Genomic DNA, 20,002 nt, shown 5'->3' on the forward strand with positions numbered 1-20,002 from the left:
CCTCAGAATGAAAAAGAATAAAAATCTTTTTGGGAGTGACAGCACGCCTGAATGAAGCACAAATCTAAACATTTAAAATAAGGGCTAGTGTCAAAGGGACTTGCAGTATTTCTCGTGAAGAAATATTTGATGCTTCTTTATGAAAGTCATCATAACAAAAGTGTACTGATGTCTTTGCTGAGGATTTCCTTGGTTCCAGCCTGAAGGTGTGCGCAGGCATGAGCAGGCAGTGCTGAGCTGCAGGTGAGTGCCTGTGTCCCACAGCAGGAAACCCGTGGATGTCTTCAGGGGTTTGAAATGGGCAGAGCTGTAAAACCTGCAGGCTTTCACTGAAATTGTCCTCTGCTTTATTTTGTAATCTTAGTTTCACCAATGCTTTCCAATATTATTTTCGTATGAGTGCAGATACATGGGATAGGATTTAAAGTTTTTATGGTGCTGCTGTATAATTTTCTGTAGTCATCATAAGCCAATAAAAAAAATAAATGGTAATCAGGCAATCTATTAACAACCTGTGGCACGTGTCAAAACAATGAAATTCCTTGCAGGAAGACAATATTGCCATATAATAATGTGGCTATCCAAAACTGTTAATTATACTTGATGAGCTGGAGATAATCCTGAAATGCGGGACTTTGATCTTAGCCAAGAAAAATAAACCGTATTATCATTCTTAAATTGGCAGCTGCTATCAAAAGCCTGTGTCTTATTTCCCTTTTAGTAACACTGGCTAAATCAGAGAAAGTGATAAAAGAATTTCATGATTGCAGCTTAGGGATTCTTTCCCACTTGACCAGAAGTAATCAATGTCCAAAAATGTCTGTAAATACTTTTTCTATCTTATTTTGCCAGATGTATTGATATTTGAGATGAATGGCAAAAACATTTTGTGTACATAGATAAGCAATGCAAATTTGCAGGATTGTTTTAGAGAAAAAAGCTCCGGTTATCTGATCGTTTCCATGCAGAAATAAGATTTACAGAAAAATTCTCCTTATTATTATTCACGCATGAATAAGTACAAAAAAGAGATGTGGGGGATGTTGTTTCAATTCCAGGTGATTGTAGGAAGGACTGTCAGGATGGAAAGGCTAGTGTCTGCCATGGGCAAAGAAACACTTCTGGTTTTCATGTTCCCTTTGTCTTTGAGTGCAAGAGGCCATGAGGAGAGTGTGCCCTAAACTTGGACATTTTTTGACCATTGCATCTGAGATGGAGAAGTGTTCAACCTTCTAGAAGGACTTCAGGACGAAGATATGTAATGAAAATAAGTCCAGGCTGGCTGTCCTTGTGGGCATCAGCTGCTGACATCTGCATAGTTGTTGCTATGGGAATGGCAGAACAGCTGGAATGTTGCATTTCCTTGTGTGACACAAGCACTGGTGAATTCAAAGCCAGAGGGGTATAATAGAAAGAGCATCACCTCCCTGCCAAATTAGGCAAAGGTGAGTGGGATGTTGTTTCAATTAGTGCTGATGTCAGGAAGACTGGAAGGATGGAAAGGCTGGTGTTTGCCATGGGCAGGGAAACACATCTGGATTTCATTTTCTCTTTCTCTTTGAGTGCCATATAAAGAGCAGAGTGTGCCCTCACCTGGGACCCATCCTGCCCTCTGCTGCTCAGAGTGTGAAATGTCCCAGCTTCGAAAAGGACATCAGGACAAAGATATGTAATGAAATTAAGTCCAGGCTGGCTTTCCTTGTGGCATCAGCTGCAGGCATCTGCATTGCTGCTGCCATGAGCATGGCAAAGCAGGTAAAAGGTTGCTTCTCCTTGTGTGACACAGGAGCTCTTGACTTGAAAGCTAGAGGGATGCAATAGAAAGAGCTGCAACCTCTGCCAGACATGGCAAAGGTGAGTGGGATGTTTTTTCAATTATTGCTGAAGTCAGGAAGACTGTAAGGATGGAAAGGCTGGTGTTTGCCATGGGCAGGGAAACACATCTGGTTTTCATTTTCTCTTTCTCTTTGAGTGCCAGATAAACATGGGATAGTTTGCCCTCACCTTGGAACTCTCCTTCCCTCTGCTGTTGAGAGGGAGAAATGTTCCAGCTTGTAGAAGGACATCAGGACAAGGATATGTAATGAAAATAAGTCCAGGCTGGCTGTCCTTGTGGGCATCAGCTGCTGGCATCTGCATTGCTGCTGCCATGAGCATTGCACAGCAGGTAAAAGATTGCTTTTCTTTGAGTGACACAGGAGCTCTTGACTTGAAAGCTAGAGGGATGCAATAGAAAGAGCTGCAACCTCTTCCAGAAATGGCAAGGGTGAGTGGGATGTTGTTTCAATTAGTGCTGATGTTAGGAGGACAGTAAGGATGGAAAGGCTGGTGTTTGCCATGGGCAGGGTAACACATCTGGTTTTCATTTTCTCTTTCTCTTTGAGTGCCAGATAAAGAGCAGAATGTGCCCTCACCTTTGACCCCTCCTGCCCTCTTCTGCTGAGGTGGAGAAATGTTCCAGCTTCTAGAAGGACATCAGGACAAAGATGTGTAATGTAAATAAGTCCAGGCTGGCTGTCCTTGTGGGCATCAGCTGCTGGCATCTGCATTGCTGCTGCCATGAGCATGGCACAGCAGGTAAAAGATTGCTTTTCCTTGTGTGACACAGGAGCTCTTGAGTTGAAAGCTAGAGGGATGTAATAGAACGTGCTGCAACATGTGCCAGACATGGCAAACTTGAGTGGGATGTTGTTTCAGTTGCGGCTCATGTCAGGAAGGACTGTAAGGATGGAAAGGCTGGTGTTTGCCATGGGCTGGGAAACACATCTGGATTTCATCTTCTCTTTCTCTTTGTGTGCCAGAAAAAGAGGAGAGTGTGCCCTCACCTTGGAACTCTCCTGCCTTCTTCTGCTGAGATGGAGAATTGTCCCAGCTTCTAGAAGGACATCAGGACAAAGATATGTAATGAAAATAAGTCCAGGCTGGCTGTCCTTGTGGGCATCAGCTGCTGGCATCTGCATTGCTGCTGCCATGAGCATGGCACAGCAGGTAAAAGGTTGCTTTTCCTTGTGTGACACAGGAGCTCTTCACTTGAAAGCAGGAGGGATGCAATAGAAAGAGCTGCAACCTCTGGCAGACATGGCAAAGGTGAGAGGGATGTTGTTTCAGTTGCTGCTGATGTCAGGAAGGACTGTAAGGATGGAAAGGCTGGTGTTTGCCATGGGCAGGGAAACACATCTGGTTTTCATCTTCTCTTTGTATGCCAGAAAAAGTGGAGAGTGTGCCAGCAACATGCACCCCTCCTGCCCTCTGCTGCTCAGAGGGAGAAATGTTCCAGCTTCCAAAAGGACACCAGGACAAAGATATGTAATGAAAATAAGTCCAGGCTGGCTGTCCTTGTGGGCATCAGCTGCTGGCATCTGCATTGGTGTTGCCATGAGCATGGCAAAGCAGGTAAAATATTGCTTTTCCTTGTGTGACACAGGAGCTCTTGAGTTGAAAGCTAGAGGGATGCAATAGAAAGAGCTGCAACCTCTGCCAGACATGGCAAAGGTGAGTGGGATGTTGTTTCAATTAGTGCTGATGTCAGGAAGGACTGTAGGGATGGAAAGGCTGGTGTTTGCCATGGGCAGGGAAACACATCTGGATTTCATTTTCTCTTTCTCTTTGACTGCCAGATAAACAGGGGAGAGTGTGCCCTCACCTTCGAACTCTCCTGCTTACTGCTGCTCAGAGGGAGAAATGTCCCAGCTTCTAGAAGGACATCAGGACAAAGATATGTAATGAAAATAAGAGCACGCTGGCTGTCCTTGTGGGCATCAGCTGCTGGCATCTGCATTGCTGCTGCCATGAGCATGGCACAGCAGTTAAAAGATTGCTTTTCCTTGTGTGACACAGGAGCTCTTGACTTGAAAGCTAGAGGGATGCAATAGAAAGAGCTGCAACCTCTGCCAGACATGGCAAAGGTGAGTGGGATGTTGTTTCAATTAGTGCTGATGTCAGGAAGGACTGTAAGGATGGAAAGGCTGGTGTTTGCCATGGGCAGGGAAACACATCTGGATTTCATCTTCTCTTTCTCTTTGAGTGCCAGAAAAAGAGGAGAGTTTGCCCTCACCTTGGAACTCTCCTTCCCTCTGCTGTTGAGAGGGAGAAATGTTCCAGCTTGTAGAAGGACATCAGGACAAGGATATGTAATGAAAATAAGTCCAGGCTGGCTGTCCTTGTGGGCATCAGCTGCTGGCATCTGCATTGCTGCTGCCATGAGCATGGCACAGCAGGTAAAAGATTGCTTTTCCTTGTGTGACACAGGAGCTCTTGACTTGAAAGCTAGAGGGATGCAATAGAAAGAGCTGCAACCTCTTCCAGAAATGGCAAGGGTGAGTGGGATGTTGTTTCAATTAGTGCTGATGTTAGGAGGACAGTAAGGATGGAAAGGCTGGTGTTTGCCATGGGCAGGGTAACACATCTGGTTTTCATTTTCTCTTTCTCTTTGAGTGCCAGATAAAGAGCAGAATGTGCCCTCACCTTTGACCCCTCCTGCCCTCTTCTGCTGAGGTGGAGAAATGTTCCAGCTTCTAGAAGGACATCAGGACAAAGATGTGTAATGTAAATAAGTCCAGGCTGGCTGTCCTTGTGGGCATCAGCTGCTGGCATCTGCATTGGTTTTGTTCATGAGCATTGCACAGCAGGTATGGGATTGCTTTTCCTTGTGGGACAGCTGTTAAGCCATTCTGATTCACCCTTTGCATCCACAGCATACAGTTTTTTTCCCACACTGCTGTTCCTATCCAGCAATGTGCATACGTGCAGTGGTACAGAGGTTGGTTGCCCTGCCTGTGGCAGGGAGTTTGAGATTCCTGATCCTTGAGGTCCCTTCCAACCCAGGCTATTCTGTGTGTGTGTGTGTGACTGGCTAAACACCAATTGTTGCTAGCTCAGCAGGTATACTGCTAATTATTGAACGTCTGACAGCTGCTTATCAACACTTGGCCACTATTTCTGGACAGCTGCTCATCCCGGAATAGAGAGAAGTTTGGAAGGAGGACAGGGGGGAGTCTCTTGATGCCTGCCTGTTGCATCCCAACCTGCCCACAGAGTGAGTCAGTTCAGCCTTGTGTGGAGGCCCTGGCTTCTTTGGAGTCTGTTTTTCTTTTGCTGAGCTTCTCCTATCCAAACAGAATGGCCTTACAACATGCTTTCTGGTCCTTAATACTAAACCCATGCAATTTGTAACTATTACAGTTCTGTAAGTGAGAATTGATCACATGATTGAACAACTGTATTTCTAAAATATGTTATGAAATAACTTCTTTTTACTAATACTAATAAAGTCTTTCTACTTTTTCAAACTGTTTCTAAGGGCAAATTACTAAACACATTGTGCTGTACTACTTCAGAGCAATCCCACATTTGATAGCCAGTGCAGAAACAACATTCCATCCTACAGCATTAGCTAGTTCAGAGGTACCAGACGTGTATCTGGATGTGGCTGTTGTGCATAACGGGCTGAGGGATCAGAAGTGACAGCTCCACTCTTGGAGACCACAGAACTAAAATGGAAAGATAAAATAGTTGCAGGGCAATTGTTCTGTGTGCCTGAAGCAGGGACCGATTTCTGGGGGAGAGATTTGACAGTTAAATGAGGATTACAGCTGCAAGTCTGTGAAACAGATATCAGGGGTCAATGAATGTGTTAACAGCTGTGATGAAGAAGAAATGAATCCAAAGGTGTGGGCAGGGGAAGGAAATCGGGGTGGACTCACAATTTTCCCTTACAAAGAACTGCCCAAGGAGGGAGTGGAGCTGTGAAACAGCAACAATATCCCATAGCCTTAGAAGGGAGAGTGGGTCTAAAAGCTGTTACACAGACACTGGTTAAGGATGGTCTTCTGGAACCTTGTCTGTGGCCTTATAACACCCCAATCCTGTCGGCACGGAAGGCAGACGGCACGTATCGGCTGGTGCAAGATGTAAGGAAATGACTGAACCCGTTCTCAAAAGACAGCCTGTGGTTCCTAACCCCTATACCCTAATGAGTCAGATCCCACACGGACAGCAGTGGTTTGGTGTGAGAGACCTCACAGATGCTTTCCGGACAGCCTTTGGACTCAGAGAGAAATGGCTGCGTTTGTATGAGGACACATTGTAATCCTATCGTGATTCGTGATGATACTGTAGATACTGGAACTCCTGCTAATCCTTGTCTTTGCAGCATTTGAAGCAAGCAACTGGTGCTGCTGTCATGCAGAAAGCTCCCTTCCAACCACTCAGCAAGAATTTGGATGAGACAGCTTCCTGCTGGGAGCCCTCCGACATCACTGCTGCCTCCTCCAGAACCATACCTGCAGATGCTTCAGAGCTCTTCAGCATGGACTTCCTTCCTCCCATCAGCAGCTGCTCCTGCACTGACCTTCATTCACACTGGGATACCATCTGCTTCCAGCAGGAGCTGACCTGCGAGACAGAGAAAGGAAACGTGGGATGAGCACCAATGCAGAAGCACAAGGCTGTGTCACCACCACGTCTTGCAGCCTTGGGAAGTCAGCTGCAACTGCAGCCTTGGTCAGAATTACAACGGGCACCGTAAATTAAGTGTGACCTCTGAAGTTGTTGCCATGATCAGAAATAGACGCTGAAATCGCTCACATAACTGTCGGTGGTTCCCTCCAAATTCTTTTGCTTTGGGGAACAGATGGACTCGGAATGGAAGGACACGAGAAAAATGACATCTGTTTGAGCTCAGCAGACTTGAGAGGTGGGCCTGGGTGAACCTCATGAGGTTCAGCACAGCCAAGTGCAAGGTTTGGCATTTGGGCCGGAGGAATCCCAGGCATTCTTTTGTCATCGTGGTGGTTTCCAATAGACCCCAACAATGAGACATCAGGTCGCCGTGTGGGCTCCTGGGTGACACTGCCATTTCCCAGCCATTGCAGCCTAGGGGCAAATAAAGTAAAATACTTCAGAAAGATCTCACACTGATTGCATATTTTACTGTTCTTTTACACAAAACAGAAGGGGAGGGCAGCAGATGCATGCAGGTGCATCAACACCCAGGCTGCTAAAGGAATGGAAAGACAGAAACATCAGATATCAATGCCTTATTCTAATGCAAGGAGGGAAGCTTCTATCAATGTTACTTTTTATCATTTAAAATGAGCAGTTGGCACTCTTAAAGGAAAATCCTAGGCCCCAGGTTCTGACAGTGTGGCAATCTGGACTCAGCTGTGACTGATCCAAACAGTCTGTTCCAGATTTTAACATCCCTTATACGCATTCACAAGTTTTCTCTCTTGACTTCCCCTTACAGCCGTTAGATGCCAGCAAAACATCCCACAAACACTCCTTAACTCTGTGCACACAGGCACCCATCCAACCAGAGCCATCAGTCATTCCCAGCCATGCGCTCTTCCTCCAATCATGGTCAGCATCACACGGCCGTCACGCAGCTCACTTGACTCAGTTTTTCTCTTCTTTCTGGAGGTGTCCTTGCTTCTCAGCCTTACCTTCTCGTGATGTTTATCTCGCTCTGCAGCTCCTGCTCTGAATAGGCTTTCTTGGATTCCCGCATGACAGGCACAAAATGCAGCCACAGCCCCTGCCACCAAGGTCAGCTCTTCAGCACACATTACCTGAGGAGCACTTGGCAACTCATGCAACCTGAGCAGTGCCAGGAAGACTGTTTCACTTCTGCTTCTCCTGGCTCAGAAATTCATTTTCCTACCTAGAAAATGGGAAAAGAAAAGAAAGAAAAAAAATCCTGACATTAGCAGACACAATTGATACTATGGAATTCTGGAAGGCAAGGGATTTGCCCCCTATGATGAGAAGTTGAGTGCAAAGAACTAAGAAGAGCCATGAGCAGGTTGTGAACTTGTGGGTAAAATTAGGAAGTGCAGCAGTGCAGGGCTTCTGGAGGTGAGGGTCTGCTACAGCCGCCTGGAAAGAGAGCCTGTTGGTGGGAGCTGCTTACTGCAGCCAGCAGAAGCATCGCACTCACTGACTCTCATCCTGATGGGGGATTCCAGTCAGTCTGGGAAATCAGCATGGCTGGCTGCAAGCAATCTGACAGACTCCTGGAGTGCAGTGAGAATCACTCTGTGGTGCAGGCATTGGGCACAGCAAGCAGAAGGGAAGCATTGCTGGACATGGTGCACACCAGGGGTTACGACAGGAGGCGGTCAGGGCTGCAGTGACCATGCCCTCCTTGAGCTTGTGATCTCAAGGAATGCGGGCCTGGCAGGAAGCAAAGGCAGGAGCCTGAACTTCAGGAGAGCCAGCTGCAGGCTGTTCCAGGAATTCTTGGACGAGATCCTCTGGACAACTGTTTGTAGGGGCAAAGGGATGGAAAAGAGCTGGTCACTTTCTCAGAAAAAAACTTGCTCAGGTTGCAGGCTGAGCTGCAGGAGAGGAAGGGGAGGAGGTGCCAGCACGGCTCTGCACGATGCTCTGCCACACTGGGCAGCTTGATCATGGCTCAGCAGTGGGATCAGACGAGGAGAAGGGGAGAAGGAAATCAAGGATGGGAGGGAACCATCAGACACAGTCAATAAGTGTCTGTGAAGTCTTGCAAACCAGAGATTCCCAGGTTGTTTCTGCTTTTGCAGCATTTGTGTGGTGCAGGGTGAGCAAAAGGTTCTGCTGCTTGATTCTTCTGCAGGAGCCGCCTAAAAGGGAAATGGCCACTGAGCTGCAGACCAAGCTGTACTGCCTGACGTTGGCCAGGGGGAGCTTCTCCTGCCGCAGTGTGCTGATGACAGGTCTGGAGATGATCTGCACGGCCAGCTCGTAGCTGGGAGCCAGGAAAGGACATGATGCGAGGAGGGAGGTGTTAAGCAACATCCAAGGCATCAAAATGCATCAGAAGGCCCTGAAAAGCGTCACAAAGCCACAGCCAGGAAGCTTGGGAGTATCATGAGCAGCATCCAGGATGCGAGAGATTATTTGCTACCATGCCAAATGGTAGCAGAGCTCCCCCTGCAGACATCCCAAAGCCAGACAAAACAGGAACAAACCCGGAGCTGTGCTGCACGCACCCCACAGCCACAGCATTGCAAGCTGGGGTGCCTTGCTGTGTGCTGCATTCATCCCAGTCCGTGTGAATGAAGACTCTGGAGGCAGTCAAGGCGTTGATTGAGCACGAGTGTGCTTTTATTATTATATAAAGGACAGGAGGGTGTGAGAGGTCCATGGTGAAGTAGGGACTCATCCTGTTTTGTCATGGAGAGAGTGGCTCAGAGCTCTCAGTGCTGCTGTCCGGTGCCTGGGACTGGAGGCCTGATTGAAAGTCCCCCTGCAAGAGGCTCTGCTCCTCCTCACTGATGCTGACCTGCTCCTGCATGGAGGTGCTGCTGTCAGGGCACTCACACTGCTCTTGGTATGGGTTGCACTGCAGAGACACTGGGTGACAGACCACACTTGTGACTGTGGTGTCTTGCAGGCCCAGGTCAGCAACTTCAGCAGAGCCAGGTGTAATGAGGGCATGGACTTCGATGAGCTCCTTCTCTCCATTAATGTTGTCAGATGGAAGGCTGCTGTTGGAACTGCAGCAATTTGTGCTTCCTAAGAGCTCTCCACTGATGGAAGCACAGAGAGCATCCTCGCTACTTGCCCTGGATCTTATGGCTTGGCAAAGGCTCGATTCACCTAGAAAGGATACACAGGGGTTAGTGTCAAACTTAATTACGACAGTGGTTCTTGATCAGGGGTGAACTGAAAATGCTAGGCTGGGGCTGGAACGCCAGAAGGAGATACAAGTGCAGAGCAAGCTTGAATTCTATGCTCCTGAAAAGCAGGGATTTGGAAGCTGCATTTGCACCCTTACCTGCCAGGACTACCACTGCTGTTTCAGAGGGCTGCCTGGCATTGCGCTGCAGTTGGCGTTTGCTCCCAGAGGATGGCTTTCTGAGCCTGAAGCAGCAACACCAACTGCTAGCTGGCGATTCCTCAGTCTTGCTGGGTGGATTTTGCCTGGAGAGAGAAAACAGCCAATGCTGTGAGTCGTGCGTGGTGCAGGGTGAGGGAAGAGCAGCACTGAGCTCTTGGCAGCAGTTTCTTGTTCCTGGGACTGCCTAGTTTCTGCAGAAACACAACTTAGAAACTCGCTCTGTTTGCAACAGTTGAGGATGGCTCCGTTCTACAGCTCAGCCCTGAAGTCTTGCTGGCCGAATTCCCCTCACATCTGTCAAGCAAGATGCAGAGCATGTGAGCAAAGGCTCCACAGCTGTACAGCACAGCATCTGAGGGAGTGCTTTGATTTAGCTGGCAGGTGTAACTGCTTTCTGAGGAACCGTGCAGCCATAAAGGAAGCTCAAAAGCATCTCTGACTCTTACATTAGCACCTCATCAGCCTCATCTCACTGCCATGTTTAATTTCTAGTGCCAGCAAGTCTGACCAACTGCTCTGCTTAGAGGAGAACTGGAATTGTTTTCAGGCAGTGGCCCTGACATCTGGAAAACCCCACCAGTAGCATAACTTAGTTTCAGCAAGTTTTGGCACTAGAAATCATGGAAAGAAAAACACAAAAACCCACCCAAACAATGATGCTAGGTGCTGGAAAAGAAAGTCCTCTTTACCTTTCAGATGGAAAGTCAATGACGGTGTGGAATTTGCCCTGCCCAGCTGCAGGGCTTTCTTCCACTTCATTGTCCCGGCTGCTCTCTGTCACAACAGGAGAGCTGCTGTGGCCTCGCCTCTGTGCCTGTGCCTCCTCCAGGCTGAGCAGCTTTGTGGCAGCAGAAGAGACCCCCACAGACTTGGGCCCTGGGAGAGAATTGTGCCCTGTCAGGGAAAACCACAGTTAAGAGCGAGGATCAGAAAGCAGCAGCACAGCCACCACAGTTCTGGGGGAGGTGCTGTATTTTTCTCAGGCTTGCTTATCCCAGCTACTGGAAGAAGAGGAGCTCAAAATAACCATGTGGGCAGAGGTGTGTTTATGGCAAAGGACACGGTCATCATTAAGAGCAGCTTACTGTATCAAAATAGGCAAGGAAAAAAACAAGGAAATGGGGGCAGGGAACTTAGAAAGCTTCGCTGCCACACTTGCATCAAGCTTTTCCTGCGTGCAAACCATAATAATGACGGTTTCCTCCTTGTAAAGTTTGGGCTTGGACATTCTCAGCATCCAGCAACAGGATGCCATACCCTAATGGAAGCCCAGAGGTCTGCTGTCCCCTTGATGGTAAAAGAGTATCTCAAAGGTCCCGGAGAAGGCCTGCATTTGATCAAGGTGTCAGGTCAAGATCAAGCTAATGGAGGAAGACACTCACCTGCTGCATCTGCAATGTCTGCTCTGGATTTGGAGCCGAAGAGGACGTCGGTGTGGTTGATGAGGAATTCCACCACATCCGACTGCGTCTGCAGCTCCATGCAGGCAGCTCTTCCGCTGGCGCAGGCAGACTCGTTCTGCTGTGATCTGTAGAAAAGGCAGATTTTAGAAGTCATTTCTCCAAGACCGTTTCCCCGAGTCTGAATTGTTGCAGCCAAAAGCTGTCAGCTGAGGCTCTGGAGACTTCCGCAGTGGGCAATCAGTGATGCCACTGCAGAAATTCCCCTGGATGATCAAGGACACGTCAGTCCCATCTCAACAAGACTGCAGAAATTGTCACCTAGACATTGTGCCCGTGGGGATGGAGAACAGCCCAGGCTCCTGCGCTTCTGTCAGCCACAGATTTTACAGGAGAAGAGCACATTTGATGGAGAAAAAGGGAGGACTGTTTTTCTTAACTGGAGAACAGAGGAAGTGTTGAAACAGAACCAGCAGTTTACCTTAAGAGGTTTGGAGCCCACACAATGGCTAGGTTCTTGGCATGCATGTTTGTGATGGTGGAGCTCCCAGCCAGACACGCCAAGTGTCTCATCAGGAACTCCAGTGTCCTGGAAAACAAGAGAGGCAAACGTTCAGCACCAACGAGCATGCCGTGCTGCAATTCAGAAAGCAAACCTCCATTCATGCTACTTCTTGTGATTGCTACTGTCACCGAAGATGAAGTAGATCCAACCTGACTGAGTGCCACGCTGCAGCACCAAGCCCCAGCACAGCACAGCCGCAGCCATCAGCTGCACCAAGCGTGCCCCCGTGCCCAGGAACTGACCCCATAAAGTAACCCCATGGAGCCTTCAACCCTTCAGCACACACAGGCATCGTGTTGCCGGCGTGAGACAGAGCCTGGAACCGCATCGTTGCCCTCTGCAATGCAGCAGGGCTGAGCTCAGCAGGCTGAGGGCAGCACTGACCTGTAGTGAGGAGCGGGCAGCTGCTGGATGACGTCCTGCATTCTGAGCAGCCGCTCCTCCTCTGTAGCGGCACCAACAGCATCCTGGAGTAGTGCAGAAAGGGAGCGAGACACCAATCAGGCTAGTACACCACTGCGAGTAAACCTCGTGGGGCTGACAGCAAAAGGGCCTCCGAGCTGGGGCACTGCTGCAGCCATCTGCCAAGAGGCCCAGGAAGAGGGAAATGAAAGACGTGGCCTTGTGCTTACTGAGAACTTGCCGTACAGCTGGTGGGTGAGCAGAGGGTTCGGGAGCTCCCTGAAGTACATCTTGCAGAGGGAGCTCACGCTGTGAATGTCGCGGACGGTGAGCTCAGGAATCTGCTCCGACTCAAATTCCTGCCTGGAGAGAGGGACGCAAACCCGGTTGAGCGAGAGGAAGGCAAGCCCAAAGCCACACCAGATGCACTCAGGCTGTGTCAGTCGCAGCACTCTTACCGCAGTCTCTGGATGTTGGACGCGACGCCGGACAGGCGGTATATCCCCTGCACCACGCCGTGCTGCTCAATGAACTCAGCGCAGCTCTTGAGGACCTGGGGGACTGAAGAACACGTGCCAGCCGTCAGTGGAGCTCCTGATTCAAGTCCTGCTGCAGGCTGTGCTTCACATCCCATCCACTAAGCCCAGCCAGGCTTGGCTGAAGCAAATACAGATGTGCTTGTCTCTTAGGAGCATCCGCCTCACTTTATCCTTCAGCCATCAACTCCCATTACACGTGTCTCCACGGCTATCAGCCTGCCCCCTGCTAGATATGAGCTCCCTTTCATCCTCTTTAGATGCCCAGCAGAGGAAGATCTCAGGAATGGGCAGCTCCTTACCATCACGACCGGAGTGGAGAAGATGCTCTCCCAGGTCACCGCCAAACACCCTTTCCTTCTCCACCTCCCGCTCGGTCGGTTTCTTTGGGCGGGCCTTCACCAAGGAACGAAGGAAGGTGAGGATCTTGCTGCGTTTCTTGGGCACTGCACAACAAAAGGAAGAAACCAGGTCATTTCAGGTCTGGCTCCGTTGGACGAGGCCGAGCACAGCACATTCTACAGAGAACGTCAGAACGGGAAGAACATTACCAACCAGTACATACAAAAAGGGATTTTCCCCATCTCTGGAGGAGCCCAAGGCCAGGTTGGATGGGGCCCTGGGCAGCCTGGTCTAATCTGACATTAAATGTGGGGGCTGGCAGCACAGCCTGATGCAAGGAAGTGGAAGCTTGAGGATCCTTAAGGACCCTACCATCCCAAGCCATTCTATGAAGATTCTATAGTTTCCCCAAGTCCAATCATAAACACAGGAGGATTGGGCCAAATCTCTGCCCCATGGTGTGCATGAAGAATCATCAACCCAGAGGACAATGTGGGATGGATAAAGGAGGTACTAAACATGGAACGCACCCCCAAAAAGACTTCATTTTGCTTCCCCACACCATCAAATGTAACATCCCTACCTGGCTTTGGCACTGAGTTGATGAGTGCCTCAGGAATGTTCTTATTAATCAGTTCCACACACTCCCCTGGGAAAAATCCAACCTGTAACAAGAAGAGAAGCCAACTATTGCATGCAGCACTTCTCAGGTCTGAACTGTTAAACCAAAAGCCACATAACATTTCCCTCGGAACGTGCTTGCCTGACGTTCCATAAGAATATCCAGCAGAAAATGGCCATAGTTCAAAGCATAAAGGTAATAATTTTTCAACATTTGCAGCCAACGGCAAGGTCCCCTGACACCGACACAGGGAAACTGTTTACGTCCATTAGGCATCCTGTGCATGCAGAGCAGCTCTAAGCTAAGATTCCTGCCTTTACTGCAGTTGCACTCTCCAGTCTGAAGCTTGTGCCTACCTGGAAGCCGAGCTTGCCTCTCCACCAGGGAGTCAGCTCCTTTGGTGGCATGTCGATGACACACACGATGTCTCCGACCTGCAAGAGATTGCAACGTCAATCCCAGCTTCAGCACAGCTGGGAGGAAAGCACAGCTCAAATGTCTGCATTCTTCTGCACTGCCAAACATCGCCGAGCATTAAAGCACTTGCACCAGTGCAGCTCTGAAGACATTTGCCATTGTAAAATTGAGCAACAAGGAACGCCTTGAACTGCTTACCTCAATGGAGAGTTCATCCGCTGCCTGGGCAACGTATCTCTTAATAGCATGGGCAGCAGCAATAGCTGGAACATTCACAGGTGCCACCTCATGGTCTAGCAGGGGCTTCCCCTTGTTCTCAGCCTGAAACAGAGAGCACAGGCCACGGTGAGGAGCTGGGAACCAACAAGGAGGATTTCAAGGTGAGGAGCACATCTGCAGAGAAAGCTGCAGGAAATGCACTCGGTCCTTATCATGGGCACTTCAGAAGGAACTGCAAGTCTAATAACGGCTGTTTCTCTCCCTGGTGTGCAGCAGGCACACGCCAGCAAAGATGCATCTCTCCCCATCCAGACTAATCAGCAATGGCACTGACGCAGACAGGTGGCCTTGTGTATTTTGCCACATCCTTTCCTGCACTCTTTGTGCAGGAAGGCTGACTGTTTCAGATGCTAGGAGACCGTGAAGAGGGAAACCAAAGCTACGGCTGCAGTTACAAGGTGCAAACAGTGCCATTGCAAGCACCAAGCAGCTCTCTTGAGCAGTCCAACCAACAGCGAGGCCAAACAGAGCAGAGAATGATTGTTGTTTCTGCAGCCATTTCAAGGGAAAAGTCAGTAGAGGACAAACACAACAGCCGAGATGGCTCTGGTACTTTTATAAACTTGCCACGCTTGCACTACTGTCTTGCCACAGAGGAGCTCTCTTGGAAAGCAGGAGAGCACATCTGCGGCTCACTCTGCTGGCTGCAGTCAGGGAACAAAGACCAATCAGAGCTTCATACTCTACCTCTGTCCATGCCAGGTCAGGCCCACAGCTGATCTCGCTGCACGCCACAGCCATCAGCGTAGGTGTGACAAGCTGGAACTGAAAAGAAACACACTTTTATTTTCTCTGTTCACATCTCTGCTGTGCTCCCTACAGCTGTCGGGCACACTCACACAGCCCAAGCACGCCTGCTGGTGTCCCTGGTGATGCTGTGCAGCTCTGCACAAGCTGGGGCTGGGACTCTTTGCCTAAGGGATTGCTTTCCATAAAACCAGCTGGTCACAGCACCACAGACAGCATCCTTCTGAGGGCTGAGCTGCAGAGCATGTGGAGAAAACCCACACGTGACCAGCGTCCCATCAAAGCTGGATGAGGCTGTGTTACTAAACACGGGACGTCACGGGCTGCTAAAGCATGTGGGGGGACAAACCATGGCAGGTACCTGGCAAGAGATCAGAACGAGGGAGAGAAATCTCACAAATCCGCAGCCGTTCCTTGTCACTTTGCTCTGATCTTCCACGAGCAAAAGCTGCAGCAGGGAAGCAGGCAGAGGGTGGAGAGAGGAGAGAGAAAGAGCAGGTCAGTTTGCTTCCACGGTTTAGCAAAGACTACAAGGGAAAAACCAAAATCTGCCCTCCCTCAACTTAAAAACTTAAGTTTTCAACTTAAAACCATTTCCCCTTGTCCTGCAGTTATCTACCCTTTCAAAGAGTTGATTCCCCTCCTCTTTTTAGGCTCCCTTTAGGTACTGAAGGCTGCCATGAGGTCACCCCACAGCCTTCATTTCTCCAGGCTGAACAAGCCCAGCTCCCTCAGCCTGTCTTTGCAGGGGAGGTGCTCCTGTCCCCTGATCATCTCTGTGGCTCGCCTCTGGACCCTCTCCAGCAGCTCCCTGTCTTTCTGGACACTGTACTGCAGCTGGGGCCTCACAAGAGCAGAGCAGGGGGGGACGATCACCTCCCTGTCCTTCATGGCCACCCCTCTGCTGATGGAGATAATGTGATCCTATGAGCTCCGCCAGCCAGCAGTTCTCAGCACTCACTGTCCCCCCGTCTCTCCCACACTGTCTCAGCTTACCTACAAGGTGCTGCACAGGACGGTGTGAAGACAAAGGGACGCAGTCGGTGCACAAGTGCAACAAGCGAGCTGCTCAGTCAGAGCTCCAGCGCTCCAATGAAGGGACGCAGCACGCACTGCTCCTCCCCTCATTCTAGCCCTTATGACATCACTGAGGGCCACCAGGCTGCTCCACCACGACGCACAGGGTGGGGAGGCAAGACCAGTCACAAGGGCAGAAGATTCCAACAGCCCAGCCCAACGTTCTGGAATCAGGGGCTGCTTGGAATTCTACCCCAGCCAAATCCTGGAGAAGCTGGCACGGGGTCGTCATGACCAAAGCGCAGGACCTGGCGCTTGCTCTTGTTGAGCCTCGCACAACTGGCCTCAGTGCATCCCTCTGGAGGGCCTTCCTGCCCTCAGCCAGATGGACGCTTCCTCCCAGCAGCGTACCTTGCAGTGCTGGGCCCATGTCAAATCCACACTAGAGTGGCTTTTGTTACATTCAAGGGCATGTTGCAGCACCCATCTATTTCACCTGGAAGGAAATAAAGCAGGAGATGGGAGAAACACAGAACTGCTGCCAGACTGCTTCATCCCTTTCTCAGCCCAACTTCCCTTGTCTCATCCCCTACCCCAACTCCTGGATGATGCCCACGGGCTGACAGTTGGATCTCAAATCCATAGGACTCCTTTCACAGGGCTCCATCAAAAAGGCTGTCACACTTGTTCCGTACACTCACACTGACCCAGCAGTGGTATCACAGTCACTTAACACACACACAACAACCAAACCCCGAGCATGCACATCCCTTCCTGCGTGACTACAGCCCACAGCTCCCCTTCACACCTCCGTGGATCTCTGGTGTTTTACACTGATGCAGCCTCGCTGCAGCTCCGTGGCTGTCACACAAGGCCTGCAGGACCTCTTTCTCTGCAAACCCCGTCTGCAGGCATTGGTTCACGAGGTTCACCTCCTGCCCTCCTGAGCAAAAACAAGCACTAAGAACAAGAGCAAAGCACGCTGGACTCGACCTGGCTGGATCCCCAACCCTCAGTCCTGTCAGACGGACCCTGGTGTGGAGACTCATCCCCAAAGCCTGGCTGGACATCAGCACAGGCATCCTTCTTCAAACGCCCCACCCAAGCAGCAAGGGATCAAAGCGTTGGCACAGCTGAAACAGAAATGCTGTGTGAGTTTCCTGTTAGCACTGAGCAGGAACAAATCTACTGCTGAGCAGCAGGATGTGAGACAAGCAGCAGAAGACACCCAACCTGCAGAACCAGCTCGTTTGGGGTCGGTCCAGATGTTTGTCTGCTCCCTTCCCTGGCCCAGGCCAAGCTTGTGAGCTGCTCCTCCTTTGTGCAGGGGGAAATGGTGCAGATGCCATGTGGTGGCTATGCACAGCATGCCTTGGACTTGCTTTTCCTCTCTCCATCTGCCATTAGCAAACAGCATCTCCAGCCTCCAGAGATCACTGAGTCCAACCCCTGCACAACAGTGAAAAAAAAGATATGATAAGGGGTACTTAAAGCACAGCATCTGTAATCAGATCAGACTCCTGCACTGTGAAGACTTCCCTGAGTATTCCTGCAGAGTGCATCACTTAGTCTCTCTTTAGCCTTGTGTTTATGGTTTTCCTGTAAGAGCTTGTCTAAACACTGCCTATAATCGTGGTTATGCTAGAAGCATTTGGATTTCTTGATCCTTAGTGTGATTTCAATAACAAATACAGATGTTTTTTATTAGGGACAGCTTTCAATTTCTCAACTGAAATTTCAATATTGCATTAGGTGTTGACAACCACGGGGCTGCAGTACAGAGAATTACAGGAAGATTGATTTCTCCATCTCCATGCTCCTAGACATTTATGATTACAGTGATGTAGTTATATACAAAGTTGCAAGATACCAAAGCTAGAATAACCTCTTGGTGCAGCAGGATGTCTGGAGCCCAAGTGCAGAGTCTCAGTGTTGCAAAGCCTTGAAGAGGTGCACCGTATGTGCTGGGGCTGATGACACAGACACTGGAGCAAGGCCAGTGTGATGTTAGAAACTTGACCAGCAGCTGATCTGTTGTCAGCCATTTCTGGACACAAACGGGATCTGGTCGACTTAGGACATGACCTTTGGGCTGGAGAGCAACTCCCCGAGGAATCACACAGCCACTGCAGACCGTTGGCAAGAACCCCATACCAAAACAGCTCATCTGCAATCAGTTTTTAATCTGTGCAGCAGTGATTGGAACAGGCGCACGCTCTCTGCAATTGCAGGAATGCTCACAAGTGGAATGTGCATCACCTGTGTGCTCCAGCTCTTCTGTGTGCATGCTAGGAGCAGTGATCCCCCTGCACCCAGGGCTGCAATAAAGTCCTGTGGGCTTTCTAACCTGCCCACCAGCAGCCCAGGCTGCCCAGAGCCACATCCAGCCTGGCCTTGGATGCCTGCAGGGATGGGGCATCCACAGCCTCCCTGGGCAACCTGTTCCAGTGCCTCACCACCCTCTGGCTGAAAAACTTCCTCCTCACATCCAACCTCAACCTCAACACCCCCCGTCTCAGTTTAAAGCCATTCCCCACTTGTCCCATCAATATCCACCCTCCAAAACAAAACACCTCGGCTGTTCAACACTGAAAGAGCAAAATAACCCACAGCTCTTACTTCCACTGTATGCATTTAATTCCAAACTTAAGGTCACAGGTTAATTACTCATGTGATCCTTCCTGACAGAAGAACTACTCGTAGTGATGTGTAGGAGTAAGGAACAGTTTGAAAAGGTCATGGACATATCAGAACTGGCAGCATTTATCTTAATAGATGCCTACATTGCAAAGCATTTTGTAAAACACACGTTACAAGTACTGTGCATTGGATTACACTATATCAAACTCTAAGTAACAATACAGGTTGCTTTTAAATCTACACTTACATGCTAACTCCTTGATAAAATTCCTGACTGCCTTCAGTTTTATAGCCAAAGCAGTGTTTGAGCTGGTAATGTACTCTTGAACAGCACTGTTGCCTTTAACATTTGTATGTTTAGATCTGAAAAGAGAACTTGGTCATTATTTCACGATGAGAGAATCTTATATGACAAAACAGAATTACAAAAATCTGACAATACTGTAAAATGCCAGCGTAAGAATGTGGCTTTGATTTTTTTTTTTCTTTTTTTTTTTTTAAATGGTGAGTGTACCATTAATTCAAGACAAGAATTTTGTTTGTAAGTCGATCTCTATAACTGTTCTTGGCATCATTCTGTAGGATGAACTAGATACATGGAATTTGGCACTGGCTCCCCAGGGCAGTGGTTTGGCACTGAGGACAAAGGCCAAAGAGCATTTGCACAATGCTCTCAGACACAGGGCTTGACCCATAGGAGGTCCGGTGTGGAACCAGGAGGTGGAATACATGATCCTCGAGGTCCCTTCCAAATACAGATATTCCATGATCCTCTAATACTTATATTCCCAAGTCCTGTACACAGTGCTCAGATGCTTAATCGAAAGGTTCCATGAAACAGTGAGGTATCTATGTCCCTTTATCACTCAGTTATTCAATTTGCCACATGGATCTTTTATCCAGTCACATTAAAAAACCCCTCAAAGTATTTCCTTCAGTCTTCCATTCTGATAGAGCTTTCTGGAGCAAATAAAGAGTTGCAACTCAGAATGTCCACACCTCCCTTCCTGCACCCTGCATACTTTTTTCATTGCACTGTGATTACGTACCATTCTATTGTCACCCTCATTCTGTCATTATCTAGGCAGTTTACTGCCATTAAATTTTCCAGAAACAGATGCCCACAAGTACAGCCAGCCTGGACTTATTTCCAATACTTATCTTTGTCCTGATGTCCTTGTAGGAGGTGGGACATTTCTCCATCTCAGCAGC

The 20,002-nt window shown here is 49.1% G+C and overlaps 1 protein-coding gene and 1 long non-coding RNA gene across 3 annotated transcripts in view; one reads left to right on the forward strand and one right to left on the reverse strand.

The window, feature by feature from the left end:
* Positions 1 to 20,002, forward strand: part of LOC149912528 (uncharacterized) — a 158,753-nt gene that overhangs the window by 20,873 nt on the left and 117,878 nt on the right. The gene's annotated exons all lie outside the window — the stretch shown is intronic.
* On the reverse strand, positions 11,701 to 12,727 carry LOC149912530 (rho GTPase-activating protein 33-like). The gene is made up of 4 exons (XM_090130845.1): positions 12,649 to 12,727; positions 12,421 to 12,553; positions 12,173 to 12,255; positions 11,701 to 11,812 (listed from the first exon to the last, which is right to left on the reverse strand). Exons 2-4 carry the CDS (start codon positions 12,478 to 12,480, stop codon positions 11,701 to 11,703), a joined length of 255 nt encoding a protein of 84 aa, XP_089986971.1. The 5' UTR covers positions 12,481 to 12,553; positions 12,649 to 12,727.

The sequence above is a fragment of the Phasianus colchicus genome, chromosome Z, assembly GCF_987193195.1.
Source record: "Phasianus colchicus chromosome Z, bPhaCol1.hap1.1, whole genome shotgun sequence".
In the NCBI taxonomy this organism is placed as follows: domain Eukaryota; kingdom Metazoa; phylum Chordata; class Aves; order Galliformes; family Phasianidae; genus Phasianus; species Phasianus colchicus.

Coding starts and splice junctions, on each gene's coding strand:
- LOC149912530 (XM_090130845.1), bottom strand. CDS start 12,480: ATGTACTTCAGGGAGCTCCCGAACCCTCTGCTCACCCACCAGCTGTAC. Junction 12,256..12,420: donor AGCTGTACGGCAAGTTCTCA/GTAAGCACAAGG, acceptor GCACTACTCCAG/GATGCTGTTGGTGCCGCTAC. Junction 11,813..12,172: donor CTGCCCGCTCCTCACTACAG/GTCAGTGCTGCC, acceptor CTTGTTTTCCAG/GACACTGGAGTTCCTGATGA.